This window comes from Mesocricetus auratus, unplaced genomic scaffold, assembly GCF_017639785.1.
Source record: "Mesocricetus auratus isolate SY011 unplaced genomic scaffold, BCM_Maur_2.0 Super-Scaffold_4256, whole genome shotgun sequence".
In the NCBI taxonomy this organism is placed as follows: Eukaryota; Metazoa; Chordata; class Mammalia; order Rodentia; family Cricetidae; genus Mesocricetus; species Mesocricetus auratus.
In genome coordinates, this window is record NW_024429182.1 from 19,240,385 (window position 1) to 19,262,784 (window position 22,400).

The 22,400-nt window shown below is 49.3% G+C and overlaps 1 protein-coding gene across 2 annotated transcripts; it reads right to left on the minus strand.

Moving 5' to 3' along the window:
• Positions 1 to 663: 663 nt before the first annotated feature.
• Golga7b (golgin A7 family member B) lies at positions 664 to 21,769 on the minus strand. Of its 2 annotated transcripts, XM_040744323.1 has the most exons (7): positions 21,557 to 21,769; positions 19,067 to 19,166; positions 13,195 to 13,487; positions 6,535 to 6,660; positions 3,843 to 3,995; positions 3,668 to 3,769; positions 664 to 2,578 (listed from the first exon to the last, which is right to left on the minus strand). In XM_040744323.1, the coding sequence occupies exons 3-7, from the start codon at positions 13,204 to 13,206 to the stop codon at positions 2,468 to 2,470; spliced, it is 504 nt and encodes a 167-aa protein (XP_040600257.1). In that variant the 5' UTR covers positions 13,207 to 13,487; positions 19,067 to 19,166; positions 21,557 to 21,769; the 3' UTR covers positions 664 to 2,467. The 2 variants fall into 2 exon arrangements, with proteins under 2 accessions (XP_040600257.1, XP_005063636.1); XM_005063579.4 differs by lacking the exons at positions 19,067 to 19,166; positions 21,557 to 21,769 and having other exon boundaries at positions 13,195 to 13,644.
• Between the last annotated feature and the right edge of the window lie 631 nt (positions 21,770 to 22,400).

Below are 22,400 nucleotides of genomic sequence, written 5' to 3' on the forward strand. Positions count from 1 at the left end.
TGAGAAGATTCGGCTAATCTTTAAAATCCTTGTCTCTAGAATATGGTTTTAGAAAAGTGTCTGGTATATCATAGGTGGTTAATGCTTGGATTTGTGATTTCCAAGGCATAGCTATGCTAGTTTCTAATATCTGCTTTCTCATCTTTTCAAAAATGAATGTATGCATATATACATATACATGTATATATATATGTGGGGTGAGGGTTACACGCGGTCCATGGTGTACATGTGTAGAGATCAGAGGACAATTCTGTAGAGTTGGTTCTCTCCTTCTACCTTTACTTGGGTTCCAGAGCTCAGACCTAGGCATCAGGCCATCCTGCCCACCCATTCTGGTCTTCAGGGATGAAGATGGCTGGTGTGATTCAACCCAGACAGTGCCTGACCTAGAGGAGCTCAAGAAACAGGCCCTACCTAGCCCACTTTTGGCTTAGCTTTTACTTGAACCTATTGTGTCTACCCAGCGTTGCAAATCCACCCAGATTAAGGAGTGGTAATGTGGGGTGTCTGCCTCTGCCCAGACCCACAAGCTCCAGGGAGACAGAGTTCATCCACCCATGTTGTCTGTTTCTTCTCACAATGCGCTCAGCCCAGCGTCTCCGCGTGAACCCGGGATGCAGAACTAAGCCCACCACCATGGACTAGTGGAAACAGCACGGAGCCTCAAGCTGGCAAGTCCTTTTATTGGAAAAAGAATAAAACAAAAGGTCTCCATTTTGCCTCTTCCCGACCCTCCCAACAGGATGTGCTAGGTCGGACACAGTGCCTGGCCGCACAGCAGGTTAGAGGACACGGGCTTCTGCTAGGAGTCAGGGGCTGCCGCTTGGGAAGAAGGGGTTCATTGCACCAGGGCTTATCAGGCTCGGGGTCCCCGGGGCTTCAGGAGCTTGGCCAGTCCTCTCCATCTCTCTGCATAGTCTCCTGATGTCACATGCTGCTGCTTTGGCCAGTAGAGAACCAGGCCCTTTCAGGCCCAGAAAGCTACCTATAGTAGCTGCTGTTTCCTGCCTGCTTCCAGCACCTCCTGCCCACTAAGGGAGGCAGCCTGCTTTCTGTCTATACTCAGGCCCCAGGACGCTCCCCCGAAAGCCACAGCACCATTGGCTGGCCAGTCCTTCTTCCCCTGCATGGCACATGTGTCTTGAATGTCCTGGGATCCTCACCTGCAGGGCTTCAGGGCCTTGACCTGGGCAGGCTGAATATGCAGCATCTGCGGCCCCACCATGTCATGGGGGCTGGGAGAGGGGCACCAAAGACCACCCAGACACTGGTTCTGTTCTCCAAGGGCCCCAGCTTTTCCTCCATTAGAATGTGAGTGACAGATCCAGAGGTGGGGGAAAGACCAGGAGGAAGAGCCAAGCCGAAGCCCGGCTTTAGGACACTGACTTACAGAGGGCCAGGAGGGACTCGAGGGGAGGTGCTGCAGACCATCTTGCGTGTGATAGAACAGGGCAGGACATGGTAGTCATTAGCCCAGCAGCCAAAGAGAACACGCAAAGTAATCTCCCTTTCCACACACACGTGCTCACATATAGACAATCTCGTTCACACAAGTGCACTTATGCACAAGCATACATAGCGTGCACACGTGTGTGAACACATACACATTCTCACTCATCCACTCAGATAAACAGGTTCGCGCACACCTGTGCACACACCCGCTCACACTCGCTTGTGCAGTCGCATACACACACTCACATTCATGCACTTGTATACTCACGTGTGCACATGCTTCCCCACCCGTACACTCACATACATACATTTGTGCCCACAATGCAGGAACTGGCCCCGGTTCAGGAGTTCAAGCTCTGTCCAGCTGCGTTCATCCACAGCCCCGGGGAACACCCCGCCCCGCCCCAGAGTCCCAGGCTGAGCACCCATATCCAGCTCCTGGTGGGGTGCAAAGTCTCCGAGTTGGGTTCTTCTTGGCAAGGCCGAGAGGATGTTTCCCCTCTGAGTGAAGGACAGGGAAATTCAGCCTTAGGAGCAGCTAGAGAGCTCCCAGGGCACCCATCCCCAGGTCTCCGAGGAGGAGGTGGGATCATTGACAAGTATAAGCCCCACGGTGGCCTTGGGCCTTAGGAAGAGCCCCGGGAAGCAGAGTTCAGGTAGACATGGATTTTAAGGGCTCAGGATCATGCAGGGTAGGGGGTAGAAGGCAAGGAAGACAGGGTTCATCCAAGCTGGGTTTTCCCCAACCCTCAGACTTCCCTAGGAAAGCCTGGCTCTGATGACTCGGACCAGCCCCATGGGAGAAAGAAAGGTCCAGGGACAGAGAGAGGAAGATCCTGCCATTGGGCAAAGGACTGGGGAAGCAGAACACCGGGTAGTCACCCTCCCTCCCGCGCCACACGGGAGGGAGGGCCCAGAGAGAGACTCAGAAGCGGGTGCTCTGGTAATGCAGCCTCCGCAGATCTGCCAGCCCCTCGCTGCGGCCATACACTTCCCTACAGGGACTCTCGGCCAGTCACCGGGCCCCCGCCCCACCCCCGCCCGCACTGCTGCTGCCGCTGCCACTGCTGCTGCCGCTACTGGAACTGCCGCTGCTGCACCGGTCCTCATAGATGGCGATCTCGATCTGAGATGATGGTTAAGGAGTCGCGAGCACCCAGCTGTTAATTGGGAAAGGGGGTGCAGTTCCAGAATGAGGCCCGTGACTGAAGCCCGCCATGCCCAACAGCAGAGACCAGAAGGCCTGAAGCCCCAACCCCCCTCCAAGCCTCAGCTAACCTTTTCTGAGAGGACACAGGGTTGGCTGCACAATGGGATCCCACGTTTGGCCTTCCTCGAGATGCATGATGGGATCTCAAGTCACAGGAGCGCCGGGAAATGGTGTTATAATATAAACACTTCCGTTTGCTGATCCCTACTGGCCCACTCAAGTTAAGCCAGTTCCTCCCCCCCCATAATAACATCACAGATGCAAACTGGGGGCACTCCTGTGCAAATTAAATGGAGTACCTGAGCGCTAAGCCCAGTGAAAAAGAAGCGTGGTGAAACTTGTGTTTCTAGCTCTCAGCTTTATTGCACAATGTGTTATTTTACTTATTCTGTTTCTGTTGCTACTGAATGGGGAGCTGTTCACCTGAACAACTGTTTCAAGTGAGGTCTCAGAACCGTCTCCACCCCCTGCCCAGCCTGTCACTAAGATGGCCACCCCAGAGGAGCAACCCCATCCTGAATCCCATTTTTCTCATCTGTGTTCAGTGGGTGCTGGGGCTCAACACGGAGTATTAAATGAGATTGTGGAAGGCTTGCAGGTTCTTTGAGACCAGACATCATTACAGGTTAAAAGAGCCTGAACTCAAACCCTGACTGACAATCTGCTGCTTGAAGGTAAGTGACAGCCAGGTTGCCTTCAGTGTCCTGGTGTACACAGGACCCACCTCTTGGGGATGTGTTGAAAAATCACATGAGATTTATTTTACAAAGCCTTTGCATGCTGGCTGGCTTATGTTAAGCCTTGGTGGCATGAAGTCAGTAAAAACAAAGCCTGAAACTCACAAGTGGCCCCAGGAGCTGAAGGTTGAGGGGCACCTATGACCAGTAAGTATTATGTGGGATCCTGGAATGCCCCTCGGGAGGTTCCTATTTCCTAGTAACATCCTCAAGGGGCCCACGGGGTAGACTGCTCTGTGCCCTCACACGGAAGAGCTTGGAAGGATACAACCCTCATCCCACGTTCCACTGGATCCGTGAGCAGGAGCCCTCGAGGAGCAAAGACCTTCTCGTTCTGCTCTTGGATGTAACGGGAAATCTTCTTGAGAACCTGCAGAAACAGGGGTCCATAAGGGCGGGTCTGTGGCGGGGAAGCTGGGGGCGGGAAGATGAGGCAGCATCACCTTCTCATAGTGGGTCTCCGTGCAGAGGAAGATGAAGTAAGCTGTGGCACAGGCCAGGCAGCCCTCCAGGTAGGAGCTGCCCCCAATCTTCTCAGCCTCTGCATAAAAGCCATTGAGGGTCTTCACCGTCTCTTCAAAGAGCTGCCGCTCGATCTGGAGGGAGGTAGACTGTTAGCCTCCCCAACGTGGGGACAGTCCGGTGGGGCCGGGATAACAGCGCTGGGGTCACATGAGTGAAATACAGACACACAGGCATGACCAAGAAACTGCAGGGAGAGCAGACAGAGTCCCGGGAGCGGAAGACCTGGAGTCCAGTCCAGACTTGTCCGCTAACTAGACGTGTGGCCCTACAAGTGGCTTGCCCATGGTGTTTTGGTTTCCTCGTCTGTAGGATGGGAACAATCATGGCTGTTGGGCTCCCTTGGGAAGAGGAGACTCACGATGTCCCAGAGCAATGGTTCTCAACCTTCTTGATGCTGTGACCCTTTAATATGGCCTTCGCGTTGTGGTGACCCCAACTATAAGGTTCTCATTGCTACTTCATAACTGTCATTTTGCTACTGTTATGAATCATAATGTAAATATCTGATATGCAGGATCTCTGATTTGTGACCCCTGTGAAAGGGTTGGTTGACCCCCTGCAAAGGGGTCTCCACCGACAGGCTGAGAACCACTGTCCTAGATGTTTTATGCTGAAGTTCACAGAAGTACTCTGGTGACGTCACTGTGGTGGCTGTGCCAGAGCTCAACGGCAAATTCCCACAAGCAGATTCTCCACGTTTAGAAGGGGTTTCAGCTGCTTGTGACTGACAGTGGGAACTCTGGAGCGCTTTTCCTCCCAGCTAAGAAGCCACTAGCCACTAGCCGCCACACTCGCTGCACGCCTGCCTGCTTGCTTGCTTGTGTGTAGCTAGTGGTTTGGCCTGTATCCATAACAATAGGAAACACTAGAACTCTATGCACCAGCCTTTTCACAAACTCTCCTATAACCTCAAAAGCGTTCTTGTCACCCCTACTCTCTGACAGGTGAGGATTGCTCTGTGTTCCTGAGACCACAAGAAACACGCGGCCCCATCTCCAGCCTCCCTGTCCTTACCACTGCTAGCTTCCTGTAAAGGACAGGCTGGCTAACTTGAGAACAGGATGCTCTCTGTTTTCCAAGAGCCATTGGGGATTCAGTCAGCAAAGACCAGCTGTGCCTCACCTTTCAGACCACCTCAAATTAGCCTGGTCTACAACAGAAGCCAGCACTGGGCCTCTGCCCTCCTCCAATCCCAAATCAGCTCTAAAGCAGCCCCTGATAGGAACTGTACACCCTCAGAAACGGGCAGATCACAACCCTTGGCTGACTGCCTTAGATGCTGCCAGCAGATGAAACTGGGACTCCCTCCCGTCTTTTTTTAAGGCAGGTAAAAACAAGGAAAGCAGTCCCCCAGCTCTTCCTCTAGGTTGCTAGCTTCCCTGCCCAGTCACACAGTATCTACTCCCCCCATACCTACTGAGGATGCATTGTATCTACATTGGGGTGGGGGATGCAGAAAAGGCAGGCACCTGGTTCTTCCAGAACTTTCTAATAACTTCGGAGAGTCACTTCCTGCTTCTAGCCCTGAAGGACTCTTCTGTTTCTGAAGCTGGCAATGTGTGCGTGTGTGCACAACCTAAGGCTCTGGCTAAGACACGTTCGTGTTTGGGAGCTCTAGGGTAACCTTGCATTGTGTCTAAGATCCAGGTGATGCTGACCCTGTCAGTCACAGGGCACAATTTTGAGGTAAAAGGTTAGTGGTCATGCTCAGTGCTGGCTACACACTAAATATCACTTGGGCAATTTTTAAAGACATGCTGCACCCAAATCTCATGCCCAAGAGTGAGGACTCAGATAGTCTGGGAAGGGGAGGGAGAGGTCAGAGCAGCAAATACTACTGTCCCATTTCCCTACCCAAGAAGATGCCTTGTCTGGTCCGCCACTTCCCAAAGCTCACAAGTGGCCCCACTCCAGCCAAGAGTGCAAACAGGCACTGTGCTGGACAACAGGCTACTGCCCAAGCAAGATCTAGGGACCACTCAATTCCTACTCTCCTGAGAATTCCTCATTTAAAAATTGAAGTCTGAATAATTATAATTAAAATAATTTTTAGTTACCTTAAAAATTAATTTGCAAATTAAGATGCAAAACAATGCCAGTGTCTAGGCCCTATTCCCAAAGATTCTGACTGAAGTGCTTTGGGGTGCACCAAGATTTTTTTCAGCTCCCCAGAAAATTCTAGTGTGCAAGCCAAAGTTAAGTACAGCTGCCAACAAGAGGAGATTCCTAAGCCACAGGCCAGCAACTGAGTCAGCAAAGTCTGGTGATACCCAATCTCACCCACGAGGATTCTAGAATTTACGTTTGTTTAACAAGTTTTCTAGAGAAGTCTCATACAAGGGTAATTTGAGTTGATGGATTGAAACAAGTCTGAGGTTTTGCATTTTGTTTTGTTTCTCAGAGAATTTTCTGTGTGTAAATGCAAGACAATGCAATGGATTTATCATTCTTCCCATTTGAGGCAGCTAAGTCATACATTTTGTGGTATTATGTGTCACATAATATTGGAGAAAAATACCTCCTAAAGAGACCCCACCCTCACCCCCGTGCCATCATGGAAGTAGGGCTCATGTTTAGAAAAAGCTGTCCTCACCCAAAAGGTGCCCTTACCCGGCTATCCAGCTCCGGAGGGAATTTGGTCTGGAACTGACAGATGGTGCCATCGCTGTAGTCCCTCTGGATAAAGACCTTAGTAGCCAGTGATGCACTTCGCCGGAGCTCCTGAAGATTGTGGACCTGAGGAGATGGGCGGGAGGCACACTTAACGGGACCATTGTCTCGCTGTACTAACAGGAGGGCTCTCCAGCATTGCTGAGTCCTGGCACACAGGGATGGACTGGTCACAGCTAGGCTCCAGGAAGAGCCTGGAGAAACAGGCCCTGTGCAGGTTACATGAGAAGCTGCCTGAGGCCACCACAACGACTCTGCAAAAGCCTAAAGCAGGAGCAAAGCTGGGCCAAAGTGAGGCACTCAGAGCCATCAATCACAGCAGAAACGAGTTCTAAGGAGAAAAGCAAGGTGCAATGGCCGCCAGCCCTGTCCTTGGAGAATGCAGCACTGGTCAATATGGAAACCTCAGTCCCCACAAGTGGAGTTCGCAACCAGACTGGGGAGTGTGGCATGTGGAAAGAGGAAACCTTGATATTTCCCTGAACTCCAAGGGATACTGACAACCAGACCAAGTTCCGAAAGGCCAGGGAGCACCCCCAATGGTTTTCTTACCCCCAGAAAAGGCCCAGGAATGGCTATTTCCCAAGAGAAAACATGAGAGAGTGACTGAGCCCAGAAACTGAAGTAATAGGTTTCCTTGTCTCTCCATCCAATCTGAAAACAACATCGACGTAACACTTGTGAGGAGTGGGCTCCATTCCATCAAAGAACAAGGTCTCTCTCTTCCACCTCTCCAGCCTCAGTCACTCACGCTAGAGACAAACCCCTCATTGGTGAAATACGCCCAGCGTTGGAGACCAGGCCCTGGAGGCAGAGTGAAGAAACAACCAGTTCATCCTGTGTAATTAAGCTGAATCCGTTCAGTCACTCCACTCTCATTTATTGAGTCCCTACCAGTGCCACGCTCTCCAGATGCTGAGCACAAGTCACTCTCTGGGCTCCAGGGAGGAAGACAAGTAAATGTGTAACGAATTAGACTGAATGGCTGAAACAAAGTCATGTTAACCCAGAAGTGCTTATCCACGAAGGCTTCCTGGAGACTGTTAACCCAGAAGTGCTTATCCACGAAGGCTTCCTGGAGACTGTATTGAGCCCTGTAGGAAGGTTAGGGATTGGTTGGCAGTGGCAGGGGATGACCAGAAGAAGACAGGGGAGGAAGGGTGACCCTGGAAAAGAGAGTAATGAAGACAGCAGAACATGATCTGCTCCGGTGGCTTGAGGCAGCGTTTGACAAGCCCAAAGCTGGTTTGCAGAATAGATAGAGTCAGTGGGAAATGAACTTGTACTGCAGTCAATGGTAAGATCACAAATAGGATGGGTCTGGGCCAGCAGGAAAGAGTGCAGGTAGAGAGGCCTAACAGCTGAGGGAGAGAGATGGGTTGACAAGACAGAAGGATGATTGGTGTATCGAGGTCTCAGAAATGTAGCAATCAGAGAACATTACATAAGGCTTTCCTGAATTCAGGTAAACTTCGCTTCAAGCAGAAGTTTGGATCTCAAAGTTTTGGGAATGAATTAAATAGCATGTAAGTATGCCTCCAGTGTTAATATTTCTTGATCCCACTAGCCAGGATCTTTGTTGAAAAAGTCTCCTTTTAGCAGGGTGTGGTGGTGAACACCATTAATCCCAACACACATGAAACAAAGGCAGGAGGACCTCTGTGAGTATGAGGTCAGCCTGGTCTACAGAGCGAGTCCAGAACATCCAGAGCTGTTAAACAGAGAGAACCCTGTCTGGTGGGAGTCTTCTTTTAATGTCTACTAGAATCTTACGATAATTTTGAAAAAATCAACATGCTTTGGTACTATAACTAAGTCTCTCATCAGGGTCTCTCTCCATCTGGTTGTGGTTTCACTATAACTCATTTTCATGAGAAATGAAAAAGACTGTGGCCTTCTCTGCCCTTCCAACGCCAGCACACAAGAGCCAGCCATGGATTCCTTCAGCCCTGGAATGATCATTCTGACAATTCTGTGGGAGTGTGTAAGCCTGCGGGACTGGCTGGAAGATCATTTTGTCATACTTCAAGGCAAAGATAAAAGAGTGATAAACCACAAAAGGTGGTGTGAGGATGGGAAGGACAGAAGGCAGGAGCAATGCTGCAGCCGTTCTGACCTGGACATGGCTTCCTGCCAAGGGCAACATCTTTGTGTGAGCCTGCACGCACACCTGTGTATACAGATGTAGGTGATACCATGAGCCATGACAGTGTGTCTCTTAGTGACTGGTTGTCCAATGACCAGCTATTTCTTCTTCCTCCTAGTTACACAACTTAATTCATTCCAAGGCTTCCTCCCTTGCAAGCTGGAGTGGCCACATGCTGAGCAAAGTGAGTGGAATTTATGAATACCCTATTTGATTCATACAGACCTGAAACTCCTCCCTGCTCCCAAAACCAGGGGGGTCAGGTATTGAAGGCAGTGCAACGGGAAAGGGCCTGGGTCCCTGAATGCCTGCTGATTGGGAACCCCCCCCCATTCAAGACCTTACTGAGAAGTAAGTAATCAATTGTTAAGATGTTAGGTGCTGTCTCACATAATACAGACCTATTTCCTCTTGACTGATTCATTCACTCTCAAGTCCCTGGAGTGGGAGGGGTCAACACCCTCCCTAGCCACAGCAGTATCCTAAACCTAAGAGTCTGCACTGGCTCCAGGTGACTAGGAGTCTGATTCTGCTCCTGGTGGAGCAGATGAGACACATTTTACATGTAATCACCTTGGCATGCTACATGGCACACATATCACACGCTCTGACAGAGTTGGTGAAGAGTAGGATTTTAGACAAGAAAGGGTCTTCTGGTTCTCTCCATCTATGGTGGTTCCATCATGAAGTACCAAGGGTTCAGGCAAAAAGCCTGTTGAACAAGTGGCAGGAGAGACCTAATCTTGGGCCACATGACCCTTGAAAAGTCTGCCCTTCTCTGGCACTCATTTACTCAAAGACACTAAACTGGAACCCCATAATCATAACCCCTCCCATCCCCGACTTCAAAGAAGCCTTATCAGCAATGGTGAACACAAGCATTTACAGAGACAAGCGGTCAGTGGGCTGGGTAATATAAGAGAGCTAGTGACTGTGTCAGAGAGCCAGCTGGCCATTGCCATTGAAGAATGCATACCCAGGGACCTGACACTTGTGATTTTTTTCAAGAGAAGCCACAAGTCCAGATTATTCTTAGTGTCAGGTATCCTGATTTCTAAATGTTCCCACTGATTTTTTTAATGTGTGAGCACTGAGCAGGTTAAATAAGGATCCCCTATGAATACAGACTTAACTCTATAACTCCAGTTTGAGAGTAAAGACAGAAGCTAGAGCCAGGTCCCAAGCATGTACTGACCAGCTTCTTGGGCTTCAGGAAACAGGAAGTTCTTACAGCCACCCATTACTCCCCAAGGCTGCAGAGTCTGTGTCTCCCTCAGCAGCTCCCCCTTAGAAACTCTCCAGGAGAATCTTAGAGACTCTGAGAACTGAGCTACTCCCTGTCTCTCACTGTCCTCAGCCCTGCCCCTCTCTCCCATCGCCATCCCCCACCCCCCAGTCTGCTGGCAGCTAAGATTCCTTCATGAGGAGGAAAATCGATGGTGAGATCTGTGGACACCATTTCCCAAGCCACAGTGTGAGAAGGAATGGAAGGATGCCTAGAGATGGGGCACAGCAGATGACAGTGTGTCTCTGTACACCTGCCAGCTCTTCAGGCTGGCCTTGTGCGGAGCAATCACTGGAATGCAATGAGCTCCTGGGCCTGGTATGCCTAAGACAAACAGGAGGTCCCAGCTGGTCCACAGATCCATCCACACTGAAGGCCATCTCATTCCTTAAGGAACAGTGAGGCTCGGCTCACGAATCATGGGATCCGTATGATGATCCAACCCTGTACTGGGCTGTAGTACAGAAGTGCAGATCATTAGTCACTGGCAGCCAGGTAGGACCTGAGGGCGGAAAACTGGGCACCGGGCCACCCTTCTCCGCAGCCTGCTAAACTCAAGCTCAAGCCAGTGACTCGGGAGACTAGACTTCCAAATACCCTGCCTGGGTAACATCTCTGATGTGCCAAAGCCCGCTTCAAGAAGCCCCTCTAACAAAAGTCACTCCCCAGTTTGTTCTTCGTCATTTGGACGGTTTCCCAGGCAGACCCTGCTCCTAGTGACACACATTTGCAAAGGTCTACTGCTCAGGATACGGCCTCAGTAAAGATCTCCAAATGAGGCCATGGCCTCACTCAGGAACCTTCCTCCCTCCTCTGTGTTCCTCACACACACCCTTCCCCTAACACTAACTTCTAAAAGGAATTTTTTCCATATGAAGCCCCTCCCCCTCCTCTCTCTTTTTTCCCTCTCCTCTCTCTTCCTGTCACCTCTTCCTCTGGAGCTCAGCTCCCTCTTCAGAATGCTAAGGAAACAACCATGGGAACTTGGAGTGGGGTTTTCCTTCCCCCAACAGGTTTTTCCTGGTAATTGCAAGCCAATCCTAATAGTAAAAAAAAAAAAACACCCTAGGGGGATGACTCATCCTGGCCCAGGCACCATACATCCTGTGCCCTGCTGAGCCTGAGTCCCTTCCCTGGGCACTGTTGGCAGCATCCAGACAAGGCCAAGCTGTGAGGCTGAAAATGTTTTCCTTCCATCCCAGACATTCTTCTGTCCCTCTGCCCTCAAGGTGACCAGCCAGGTCAGTCAGGGAACCTGAGTGCCTCTGGTTCAGTGATTCTCAACCCTCCCAATGCTGCGCCTCATGCTATGGTGACTCCCAACCACACAATTATTTTTGTTGCCACTTCATAACTGCAGTTTTGCTTCTGTTATGAATCATAATGCAAATGTCTGATATTTCCAATGGACCCACGTGTTGAGAACCATTGCTCTAGCTCTTCCTGGCATACCTCTCCTAACTCAAAGCCCCTCCCAAGGCCACTAGAACTCTGCTCTAGGACACATCACACTGGCTAACTGGATACACTGTCCCGGCTGCAAAGCAACAAAGACAGTGGTCGTGGAGGCAGGGTGAATTATTGTCTTGACACTGCAGTTGTGTCATCTGTAAAATGGGATGATGAAGCCTTCTTTGACTCCTTTGCCAGGCCTGAAGCAAGCTTCCAAGCCTTGGTCGCTTCATCTGTTAATTGCAGATAATAACACCATCCTTTCCCACTTCACAGAGCTGCTCAATTGCTCAAAGGCATTCTGTGTGCCACAGTGCTGTATCCACAGAAGCATTATGAGCAGAGCCTCTCCCAGAGGAGAGTCATCAAGCTTACCAACAGCTTCCTGGAAACCTGGTCTGAGCCAGGAGGTGTGAGCCTGTGGGCAGAATGTGTGGGTCACAGCAGACCTGTAGGGAAGACACACTAAGACAGCCGGGCCTGTTGGGGTCCATCAGATTTCACCAGCACTGCTGCTGCACTCTGGCAGGCCTATCTGGGAGGTGACCAGCCCCTTTGGCTCCTCACATTCTTCTCCATCTCTGTGGTACTTCTGAAGCATTCTGCATTGCTGTAGAGGGGTTCTGGGAGGGTATGAGTTCCTCCTAGCTAACATCAGAAAGCAAACAATGCCAAGCAACATCAGGAGATTCAGTGGGTTCATGGAAATAGCACTTGGCCCTGATGTCACACCTCTCACCAGGAAGCCCAGAGGCATTGCACAGAATCATTCCCAGGCCTTTGCTTTCCTCCTTGGCAGTGTTCCCGCTAGGCTGGAAATGGGGAGACACCACCAAAGAAGACAGCAGCAGAACTGGGGAGACCCAGCGTGCTGTGCTGCACTCCAAAAATTCAAAGAAAGAAACTTTCAGCTCTGCTGCTAACATGCTGTGTGAGCACCAAGCCAGCCCTTCTTTCCATATGTCAGCTTTATCATTTAAAAAGAGCACAAAATGACGGGGAGGGGCAAATTCTAGGGGTAAAGACAGAAACCCTGACTTCTCAGGCATTATGACAGGATTTTGCCCTTAGCAAACAGGTCCCTTGGCCCGTAGGCACACCGTGAAGAAGACAGCCTCTCCTCATACACAGGCAGATGTGGGCACTCTGGGACCAGTAACTCAAGCAGAGAAAGAAATCAAGGAATGGTGAGTCTCAAAAGTGGGGGCGGGTGCAGGAAGTTCCTAACGCCAACCCTTGGGTTCTGAGCCTGAGGATGTCTTTGTCCACGCCCTCCTCCTAGGGAAATGAGGATGTAGAGGAAGGTCTGTCTTCCTTAGTCAAGCACTTTGGGTTAGAAGCAGGGTACTGCACCACATAGCAACAACAGCAGTAGGCCACCATCCCTCCCTTTCACAGGCGTGCAGAGATCTCCAACCCTCCAGGGAATTAGAACCCTGTGTTCAGGAGAAGGGGAAATCCCAACCTAGGCTATTGGTAACCAGTGGACTCTCCAGGGCTCAGGCGGCATGGGCAAGGTTGACATGCCAGAGGTGAGGGAACCACTACCCAAAGAAAGCCCTGCTCTTCCACGCTGACACTCCATACCTGCCCCCCAGGAGCCCAGGGAAACACCCCCTAACCCCACCCGCCCCTGCCTTTTCCATGCGCCTAGTCTGCCCCTAGTGGGGAACCATTCCCTGCGGCATTGCCTGCGGGCTAGGGTGCTGGCCCCTACCTCAGTGGCCATCTTCTGAGGATGCTGACCACTCCTCGGCTGCCTCAGGGCTAGTCCAGAGGGGCTGTCCGCGGTGCTGACTCGGAGAGCGGGTGGGCTGGCCGAGGCCAACAAGGACCTGGGTGCTGTCCGCGGTGCTGATGAGATCGCCGAAGCCCGAGGCGTGCTCTTGCGGGCAGCAGGGTCCCGCAGAGGGTGTCTGTGCTGTCCACGGTGCTGCTGCGGGAGCCTGGCCGGGGAGGCGAGGCCGCGCCCGAGGCTCCTCACCGCCCGATCGCCTGCTTCCAGGGCTCCTGCGAGCAATGGCCCGGTTTATCGTTGACAGCGGCAGCAGTGGCGGGTACGGGGGCGGCGGGGGAAGGAGGGGCCAGTGCCTCGGCGGGCGAGGAGGGGGGAAGCCGCGGCCCCCACACTCCGGCACCCGCCTGAGAGGAGCCCCGCCCGCGGCCACCGGCTCCGCTCCCGCCCCGCCCCGTCCCGACCCCGCCCAGCGCCCCGCCTCTCCTGCCTGCCCACCCCTGGCAGAAGAGCCTAGAGCTCCGCGCAAGCTATCACCGTCTCTCGGGACTTCCAGAGGCAGAGGAGAGAGGTTGGACTCTGCCGCAAGGCACTCCACTCTTCAAGAACGGACGTCCCGACCGGCCTCTACCTTTCCTAACACCCCCAACATCAGACTCTAACCCCTCCCCCACCTTGCCCCTGGCTGCCTCCTCTCTGTTTTTTTCCCCTTTCTCTTCTTTCTAGCCTGATTCGTCTCTATGCAATCTCCGAGCACCACCCGGCCTTACGTGGACATTTCCCCCTCTTTTCTGCCTAGAACCCCATTAGCTAGAGTGAAATGCTGTAGATCACAGAGAGTTTTGTTTTGTTTAATACGTGCACACATTTCATCCGCAGCTTTGTCCCTGAGTCCCTTCTTTCAAGGACCTCTAGATGGAAGTCAGCTTTTCTTTATGCTCCTACTGACCCTACACCTTACTCTTCTCCCTCCCCTCTGCCATCCCAGGGTTTAAACACACTCCCACATTATCCCATTACCACCGCTAGTCAAAAACAACAAGCAGAGTGCCAAACCGGTATGCCCACTGTCCAAAGTGGCAATCTGGCATTAGACCTTCCAATCAAATGGCTTATCTACCTAATAAGCAGAAAGAAAGCCCCAACACAGATACCCTTGAACACACCCATAGTACCCCCAAGGTCTTGTCTCTGAGGGGAGCTGGATGCCACTCTCTACATCATGGCTGCCACAGGTCAGCAGCTGCAGCCACACGGGGAAGACCCGATTCCAGCTCAGGCTTCTCCTGGCCTCCAGCCTCGAGTGGTTGTCTCACCTTCTGAGTTTATGGTCCTTTCTCTGCAGAATATGCATGGTGACCTTCACTGGCCTATAGCTAGGGTCCTTTTTTTTATTTTAAAATTTCCAAGCACACGGGTGGGGAGGGGGTGTCACAAACTGTACTGTCTAACTGCTCCCATAATAGTATTTTTACAACATTTGATTTGTTTGCTTCACTGATAGAAATAGAAGCAAGGATATCTATAATCAGACTAGATTATTAGAAATGGATGGGTTCTACAGTTTTATCCGTAAATACTACAGTATCCATCCCCTCAGACTAAGAACACTTTCCTAAACCAGGTGTAGTGGTGTGGTGCATGCCTTTAGTCTCAGCACTCAGGAGGCTAAGGCAGGCAGGGATACAAGAGACCTAGTCTCAAAAACCAAAATAACATTCTCCAATCCAATCACATTATCATATCTTTTTAAATTCCATAGTAACCTTACTATTTTAGAGTAGTTTGTTGCCCCAAAGACATATTAATAGCAATTCCTCCAGAACTTTCTATTTTTAATACAAACATTTATGGATCACTTACTGAGTGCCAGATTATATGTTCCCACTGCATATATATCTTGTAACCCCTGTGAGTTAAATGTTCTTTTTAATTTTTTAAAGTCTTTCTCTGTGTATTTGTGTGTGTGTGTGTCTGTCTGTCTGTCTCTGTGTGTGTGTGTGTGTGTGTGTGTTGAATTTGTGTTGTGAGTATCAATATGTGGATGCCACAGAGCCTGTGAGGTCAGAGGACAACCTTGAATGTCGACCTTCACCATCTATGGGGTCTTTTGTTTGCCACTGCAAATGCCAGGCTAGCTGACCCATCTCACCATGTGAGCCCTGGGGTTCCAGACATGCCACATCTGGCTTTTTTACATAGATCTTGGAGATTTGAACTCAGTTCTTCACATGCACAGCAGAACTTTACCTACTGAGCCATTTCTCCAGCCCCATTTCCATATTATAGTCATCTTTTTATTATTTCAACTCTGCAAAGGAAGAAACAGACAAGATTCCCAAGGTCTCCTAGAAGGAGGATTTAGACAAAGGCAGTCGAGCTCTAGAGGCCATGTGTGGCCTGTCCCCTAACTATACTGTGCAGACAATAAGCTGGCAGAGGACCAGCATCTCTAACTACCAATGTTTCATAAGAGCACACTGGGTCTCTAAGGATAAGTGGCATGCCAAAAATCAGCTGAAGGCAGACATTCCAGTCTGCCTTATAGCTCAGTAAGTGTTTTGGCATTAAGGTGAAAACTGTGACTGTCTGCTAATCCCATGATTGTCACCGCTAACAAGTGAGCCATTCAGTAGTGTCCAGTGTCCATGTCCTTACTATCTTCTCAGTTGACCCCAATCAGATTAATTTGACAATCATCTGAAAACCACCCTGTTCACACAGTGGCTCAAAGAAAGCCATTCATCAAATTCACCCCATTCCTTGTATCTTTGTTGGGTATTAGACTGTGTGGACTTGGGATACAGCAATGACTGTTCTTACAGTACTTGGCTGTACAGACTCTGGATACACAGACTGTTCTCACTTGCAACACATTAGAAAAGAAGTTCAGTGTAGACTTGTGATCATTGCTTGAATGTCAAGTGAGCTGTGATAAGGACACAGACAGGTTATTTCTGCAGGAATACTCAGGGGAAACTTTCTTAATAAGGTCAAACTTGGGCAGAGGTCTGAAAGAAGAGATAAATAGACATACAAATACCTAAGAAAAGAGCAACCAGGCAGAAAGGACAGAGTTCAAGAGCCCTGAAAAGGTGTGGGCCTAAGATACCTAAAAAATAGCTCCAAACTAGTCCCCATTGAACAGAGAGCAAGGGAAAGGAAGGTGAGAATTTTTTAAGTGAGAGATAACCAGGTTTTTTTAGGGCCTTACAGACCCTGCTAAGAACTTTGGATCATGGTCAAGAGAGTGACCTAGCCAAGTCGTAGAAGGTCTAGGGTAGAAACATGACATTATTCAATTGTAGGGGTTTTGTATATTTTGTTTTGATGCTGGGGTTGTAGGAGAGGCAAGGTTGAAAGCTCTGAAACCAGTTGAATTAGCTCAGGCAAGATACAGAGTTAGGTAGAGAGAGTTTAGAGTAGAGCATGTCACTAGAGGTAGTGAGAAGTCATATTCTAGATACAACTGGAAGGTAATGTGGTCACAGTGTGTGCACAGTGAGGCACCACAAGAGAACTTCCATATACTGAAGAGGCAGAGTGGAAACCTAGGGGCTGGATAAGCCCTGAAGGTGTGGGAATACAGCTTGAATTGTGTTTGGCTGATTTAGGTCTGAAGTCTGATGTAAACAGTGTAGACTGGGTGGAGAAGACATTTAGGAGTTAGGGGGAAGGATAAGAGTTAGAGATAAAACTTCTAGACCTGTGCAGACCCAAATGAGGATTAAAACCAAAGGACTAGCTGGGATTGGTGGCACACGCCTTTAATCCCAGCACTTAGGAGGCAGAGGCAGGCGGATCTCTGTGATTTTGAGGCCAACCTTATATACATGGCGAATTCTAGGATGGCCAGAGCTATGAGACAGAACTTGTCTCAACTCTCCTACCCCATCCCACCTCCCAAAACCAATAGACTAGATAAATTTGTTTAAGGATGAGATAACCAGAGAAGTTGTCAAGAACCAATCCTGAGTTGACCACTTCTAGAGTAGAATAGAAAAGAGACTAAAAGGAGGCAGCCAAGTACAAGACCCAAGAGAATGACACCCTGGCTGGGAAGGAAGCCTTACTCGTGCTGCCCAATGTTGCTCCCATCAAACCTAAACTAAGCAATGGGGGGGTGACCATTGGTTTGGCAGCAGAGAAGTCATTGGTATGCTTGCAAAGGGCTGTCAGTGGGACAGGGTGTGCTCCTGATTCAAGTGAGTGGGAAAAGAAGTAACAACCTTAGGAGTACTATGGTTGTCTGATAGAAGCCGTGAAGGTTCTTTTTGACCATGCAGACACTGGAGCTTGATGGGCACTGACTGGAAGTCAGGTGGAAAGGAAAATACCAAACACTGAGGGTTCAGAGAGGAGCAGGCAATTTCAAAAACAAGTCTTTTTTAATGACAAGGTTTCACCATAGATCCTGGCCAGCCCATTCTGTCTAGACCAAGCTGGTGTTAAACTCACAAAGATTGTCCTGCCTCTGCTTCCCAGAGTGCTGAGATTAAAGACATGATGAGCCACTACACCTGGCTGGATCAAATTCAGAGAGTGGAATGCAGGGATGACACAGAGAGCATGACTGCAGGAAACCATTGGTGCTGAAGGAACTGTGCCAATGGCCACATGCTGGTCAGATGTTGTTCTATGAAGAGGCAGGAATATTATTTCAAGATCCACTTCAACTAACTTAGAGACCTAACAGCTCAAAAGTCCATTGGACTACAAGTGTATAGAGAGCTTGACAAGCACCAAGTGGGAGTCTTTCCAGGAAAGGACACTATATAGGACTAGAACTCCAAGGCCTTGAGGTCATCTATGCAAGCACAGAGGATGGCTTTAAATGTCTAATTTTATTGACAAGAAGAGACCTTACCGGGCCTGGAGAGATGGCTCAGAGGTTAAGAGCACTAGTCGTTCTTCCAGAGGTCCTGAGTTCGATTCCCAGCAACCACATGATGGCTCACAACCATCTGTAAGAATATCTGGTGCCCTCTTCTGACCTACAGGAATATATGCAGGTAGAACATATTATGTATACATAATAAAAAATAAATCTTTAAATAAAATCTCAAGAGAGAGACCTTACCACCCTCAGTCCACTTTTCTGCATTTCCTCCAGGGTAGTTACAATCACCTTGATGGCCCCTGTGGCTTGGAGGCATCATCTCAGAAAACATAGTGAGAAGAGAGCATCACATCATGCTGACTCAGGCTGGGATAAGACACTATAGGATGGAATGTTCCCACACCCCAGTCGTCTGGGCTGTAACTCGGAGAGGCATAGAGGCCTTGAGATTTAATCTAGCTAATCGTTATTATCCAGATGCCTTGAGACAGCCAAGTCCCGAGCAGGAGCCTGGGTCTTTGATGTTTTTGTCATAAATTAATGAGTTCACCCACAAAATAACATCAAAGACAATCTACTAACTAATTCACTGTTATCATCTTCCAATCTGTGGCTGCATTGGAAAGTCTCCAAGAGGAGGAGCGTGGTCAGAAAGAGAAACCAACTGAAAGATCTGGAAAGAGATGAGAAGAAAAATAAGTCCCACATAGGAGACTGCAGAGGAGCCAGGGAAAGCATTGGCAAACCTTGGGGAGGGGCAGGAGGAAGAAGAGGGAAGACTGGGCCTGAGAGGAAAGGCATTCCATGAGTGCTCAAGGGGAAACTGTGGCCTGGTAAGTCTCAAGTGGTGTCATTGTGCAGAAGCACTGGAGGCTGGGAGGAAGTGTGTGGTAGGAACCAGAGTCTCTGGAGCCAGATTGCATGGGACGCAGCCCCTGGCTCTCTATTTACTGTAAAGTCATGTGATCACTCTCCCTTCCAGCTAGGAGCCACCAAGCTTTCTCTAGATCTTACCTGACTTCCAAACCAATCCTTTGAGAAGAAAACAGGGAAAGATTTATGTGGATACCCCGCCTGATGTCAGAGACACTTCTTCCCACACCAGCGGAACTTCCTAAAGCACAGAAAAGACAGGCACAGTCAAGCATTAGTTCATCCAGTCAGCATTTACTACCCACCTGCCATTCCCATCCCTACACAAGCACTGAATTTCAGCAGTGGTGACCAAGGATATGGTTTTTAATATGGTTTTCCCTCTAAAATGCATGGTGAGGGGCTGGAGGAATGGCTCAATGGGTAAGGCACTTGCTGTGTGAGCACGAAGACTTGCGTTCAGAACCCCAGCACCCACATTAAAAGCCAGGCATGGATGCATACATCTGTAACTGCACCATCAAGGTGGAGAGGATCAGAGACACCACAGGGGCTTACTAACCACAAGCTTAGAGGAAAAATGTCGAGTCCAGAGTCAGTGAAACACCCTGTCTTAGGGAATAAGGTAGACACACACAATGTGCATAAATATATCAATACATACCTACACATACCTGCATACACATGAAATACATACACACATAAAATACACAGGCAAAAAAAGGCATGTTGACTTTTAATCCTAATTATATTAAGAAGACCAAGTGGGACCTTTAAGAGGCTATTGAGGCCCATGCATTTAGTGAAGTAATGCATTAATGGGTGGTCTTAAGAGTGGATCTGCCAGGCTGGAGTGATAGTTCAGTGGCTAAGAACACCGACTGTTCTTCCAGAAGACCTGGCTTCAATTCTCAGCACCCACATGGCAGCTCACAACAGACACTTTCACACAAACATACATGCAGGGAAAACACAAATACACATGAAACGAAAATGAATTAATTTTTAAAAACTGGATCTGCTCTAAAAGCCAATAGGACCAGGTCTCTCCCCATCCCCTGTATCTTATTGCATGACACTCTGCTGTCACAAGACCTTGCCAGCACATTTTGCCAAAGACATTTGACCTCAGACTAGAACCGTGTTCCAAAATGAACATCTTTTCTTTGTAACTTCCCCAGTCTGTGATGTGTCAATAGCAGAAGAAAACAGACTAGGGAGACAAGAGTGGTGACACACATCTTTAATCCCAGCACTTCAGAGGTGAGGACAGCAGTTCAAGGTCAGCCTCTGGTACATACCAAGCTCAAAGCCAGCCTGGTCTATAAGAGACCCTGATGCCAAGCAAGGACTGAGATAACCAAGATCTATGATAAATGGTAACATGAAGACTTAGCCCTGAGTGGTGGAGCCCATAAAAGGATGTGGAGTTTGCACAGCACCTTCAAGGATTAGTGTCAACTTCTAGACAGCAGCCGAAGCTAAGGATGCTTGCATAGGACCTGGGGACTCAGAGTCTCTAGAACTGCAGACTGAATGAAGCAGTAGCCAGGCAGACACAAGGGCAACTATAAAGTTCCCAGAGACATGAATGAGGGGACTGCCCTAAAAATAGTGCAAGAGGAGGCAGATGGAGTCACTAGGAGGTGACTAAACCAGAGCGGGGTTGCCTCCTTTTGTACACCTCTTCCTCCTCCAGGAAGTAGGGTGGGAGGGAAAGGTCCCCAAGTAGAGTTCGTAGCCATCAGGGAAATAAAGAAACTAGGGTAACAGCAGAATAAAACTACTGGCCAAAATATTTGCCTGTCATTCCAACAGCCACTGTGCTAGAGGCTGTGCGAGCCACCTCGGGAGGCTCCTGATGGAGAGTCAGTAGTGAATGATTGACTATAGGGTCTTATGTCCACATCAAGCACGCAGGTGGCAAACTCAACAATCACCACAACCACAGCCGCTGGGAGAGGCGGTGACTAAATGAAGGGCATGATCTCAGGAAGTAGAGGCATGGGCATGAAGGGTAAAAGGTGCTTTTAAGGCTTTATTAATTACAAGAACCAACAGGGATCATGTAGTTCAAACCAATTTCAACTGAAGAACCCTTTGTTCAAACACAATCTCACATGACAGATCTATGAAAAAAAATAAGACAGGTGGATTTGGACAAGGAGAGACATGACTCATTTGCTTTCCCAACCCACCCCCCACCCTCACCCATCCCATCCCCACAAAAGTTGCCAAGGTACAGCTCCCCACCAAGGCTCTGCAGGATAGTCATTTTTAAATCATTGACGTAACGAAGGCCTACAGCTTTAGCAATCCAGATGTACAAGCAGGCAGTGGTGGCACACATCTTTAATCCCAGCACTCATGAAGCAGTGGCAGGCAGATCTCTGAGTTTGAGGCCAGCCTAGTCTACAGAGTGAGTTCCAGGACAGCCAGGGCTACACAAAGAAACCCTGTCTCAAAAAACCAAAACAGAAAGAAAATCCAGACACGCAGAAGGCTTTATGAGAAGAGGTAAGAAGTCCAACCCGCTTTGCCTCCTATCTTTCCGCTAACCAGAATAAACAGCTGTTTCACTCTTTCAGGGATTTCCGATTTAAATTCTCCCAATGCTCATCTTTAAGTTACCAGATGATAGACTCGTGATTCCGCTTCTTCATGTATTAACTGTTTTCCGCAGAACAGAACAGGTTTCCGGCTGCATAGGAGAGAAGGAAGACGGCTGTCCTAACTGCCCTCATCAACACTAGCACTCCCACCGCGTAACATGCGTCAATGTCCGCCAAGCCAAAGCCTTTCTTCAGTCACCCTATCCACAGACATCACTTTCTGACCCCTGTGGTGTGGTTTCAGAATCCCTACCGGTTGGCCAGGTCATAAGGAGGCTCCCTCACTGGAACATCTCCATAGCATTCCGTGTTCCGCCAGCCAGTGCCCACTCTCTGCCTCACATGTATCAATCATTCCTCATTCTTAGACCCTGTCTTCCTTAGCTTCCATCACCAAAGAAAGATGTCATCTCTCTTCATCCAGGCTATGGTGAAAGCTCCAAGTCATGTCTGCTTCATGCTATGTATTCCACATACAAGATAAAAATAAAACAAATGTGATTCTTCAAGACTACGGTTTAGTGCAAGAACATAGGTGAAACTCAGGTACCTATGCCCTAGCTGACGCCATGAAAATGGGTCATTCAGGGTAGAAGGATAAACAGCTGTGAGAGGGATGGCTATTGAATGATGGGCACATGGATGCCTCTCTGTGAGCCTTGTCTGTGCTGCCCACTAGCTAGATGGTCACTGGCTAATCAGTTAATGTCTACAAGTCCAGCTTCACTTAGGTAATGTGGGCACAATGTTCCCTAAGCTGCAGGAGCTCCATCAGGAACAAATAAGTCACAGGAGTTCTGGGCAAAGCCAGCTGCAGCCCCTGGCCTACCGGTAGCAGGTGTTCAGCAAAGGAGGAAGGTGAG

Excerpts from the sequence above, each read along its gene's own strand:
- Golga7b (XM_040744323.1), bottom strand. Across the intron at positions 3,996-6,534 it reads CTCCGGAGCTGGATAGCCGG|ATCGAGCGGCAGCTCTTTGA; the intron begins GTAAGGGCACCT and ends ACCTCCCTCCAG. Across the intron at positions 2,579-3,667 it reads TGGAACGTGGGATGAGGGTT|ATCGAGATCGCCATCTATGA; the intron begins GTATCCTTCCAA and ends CCATCATCTCAG.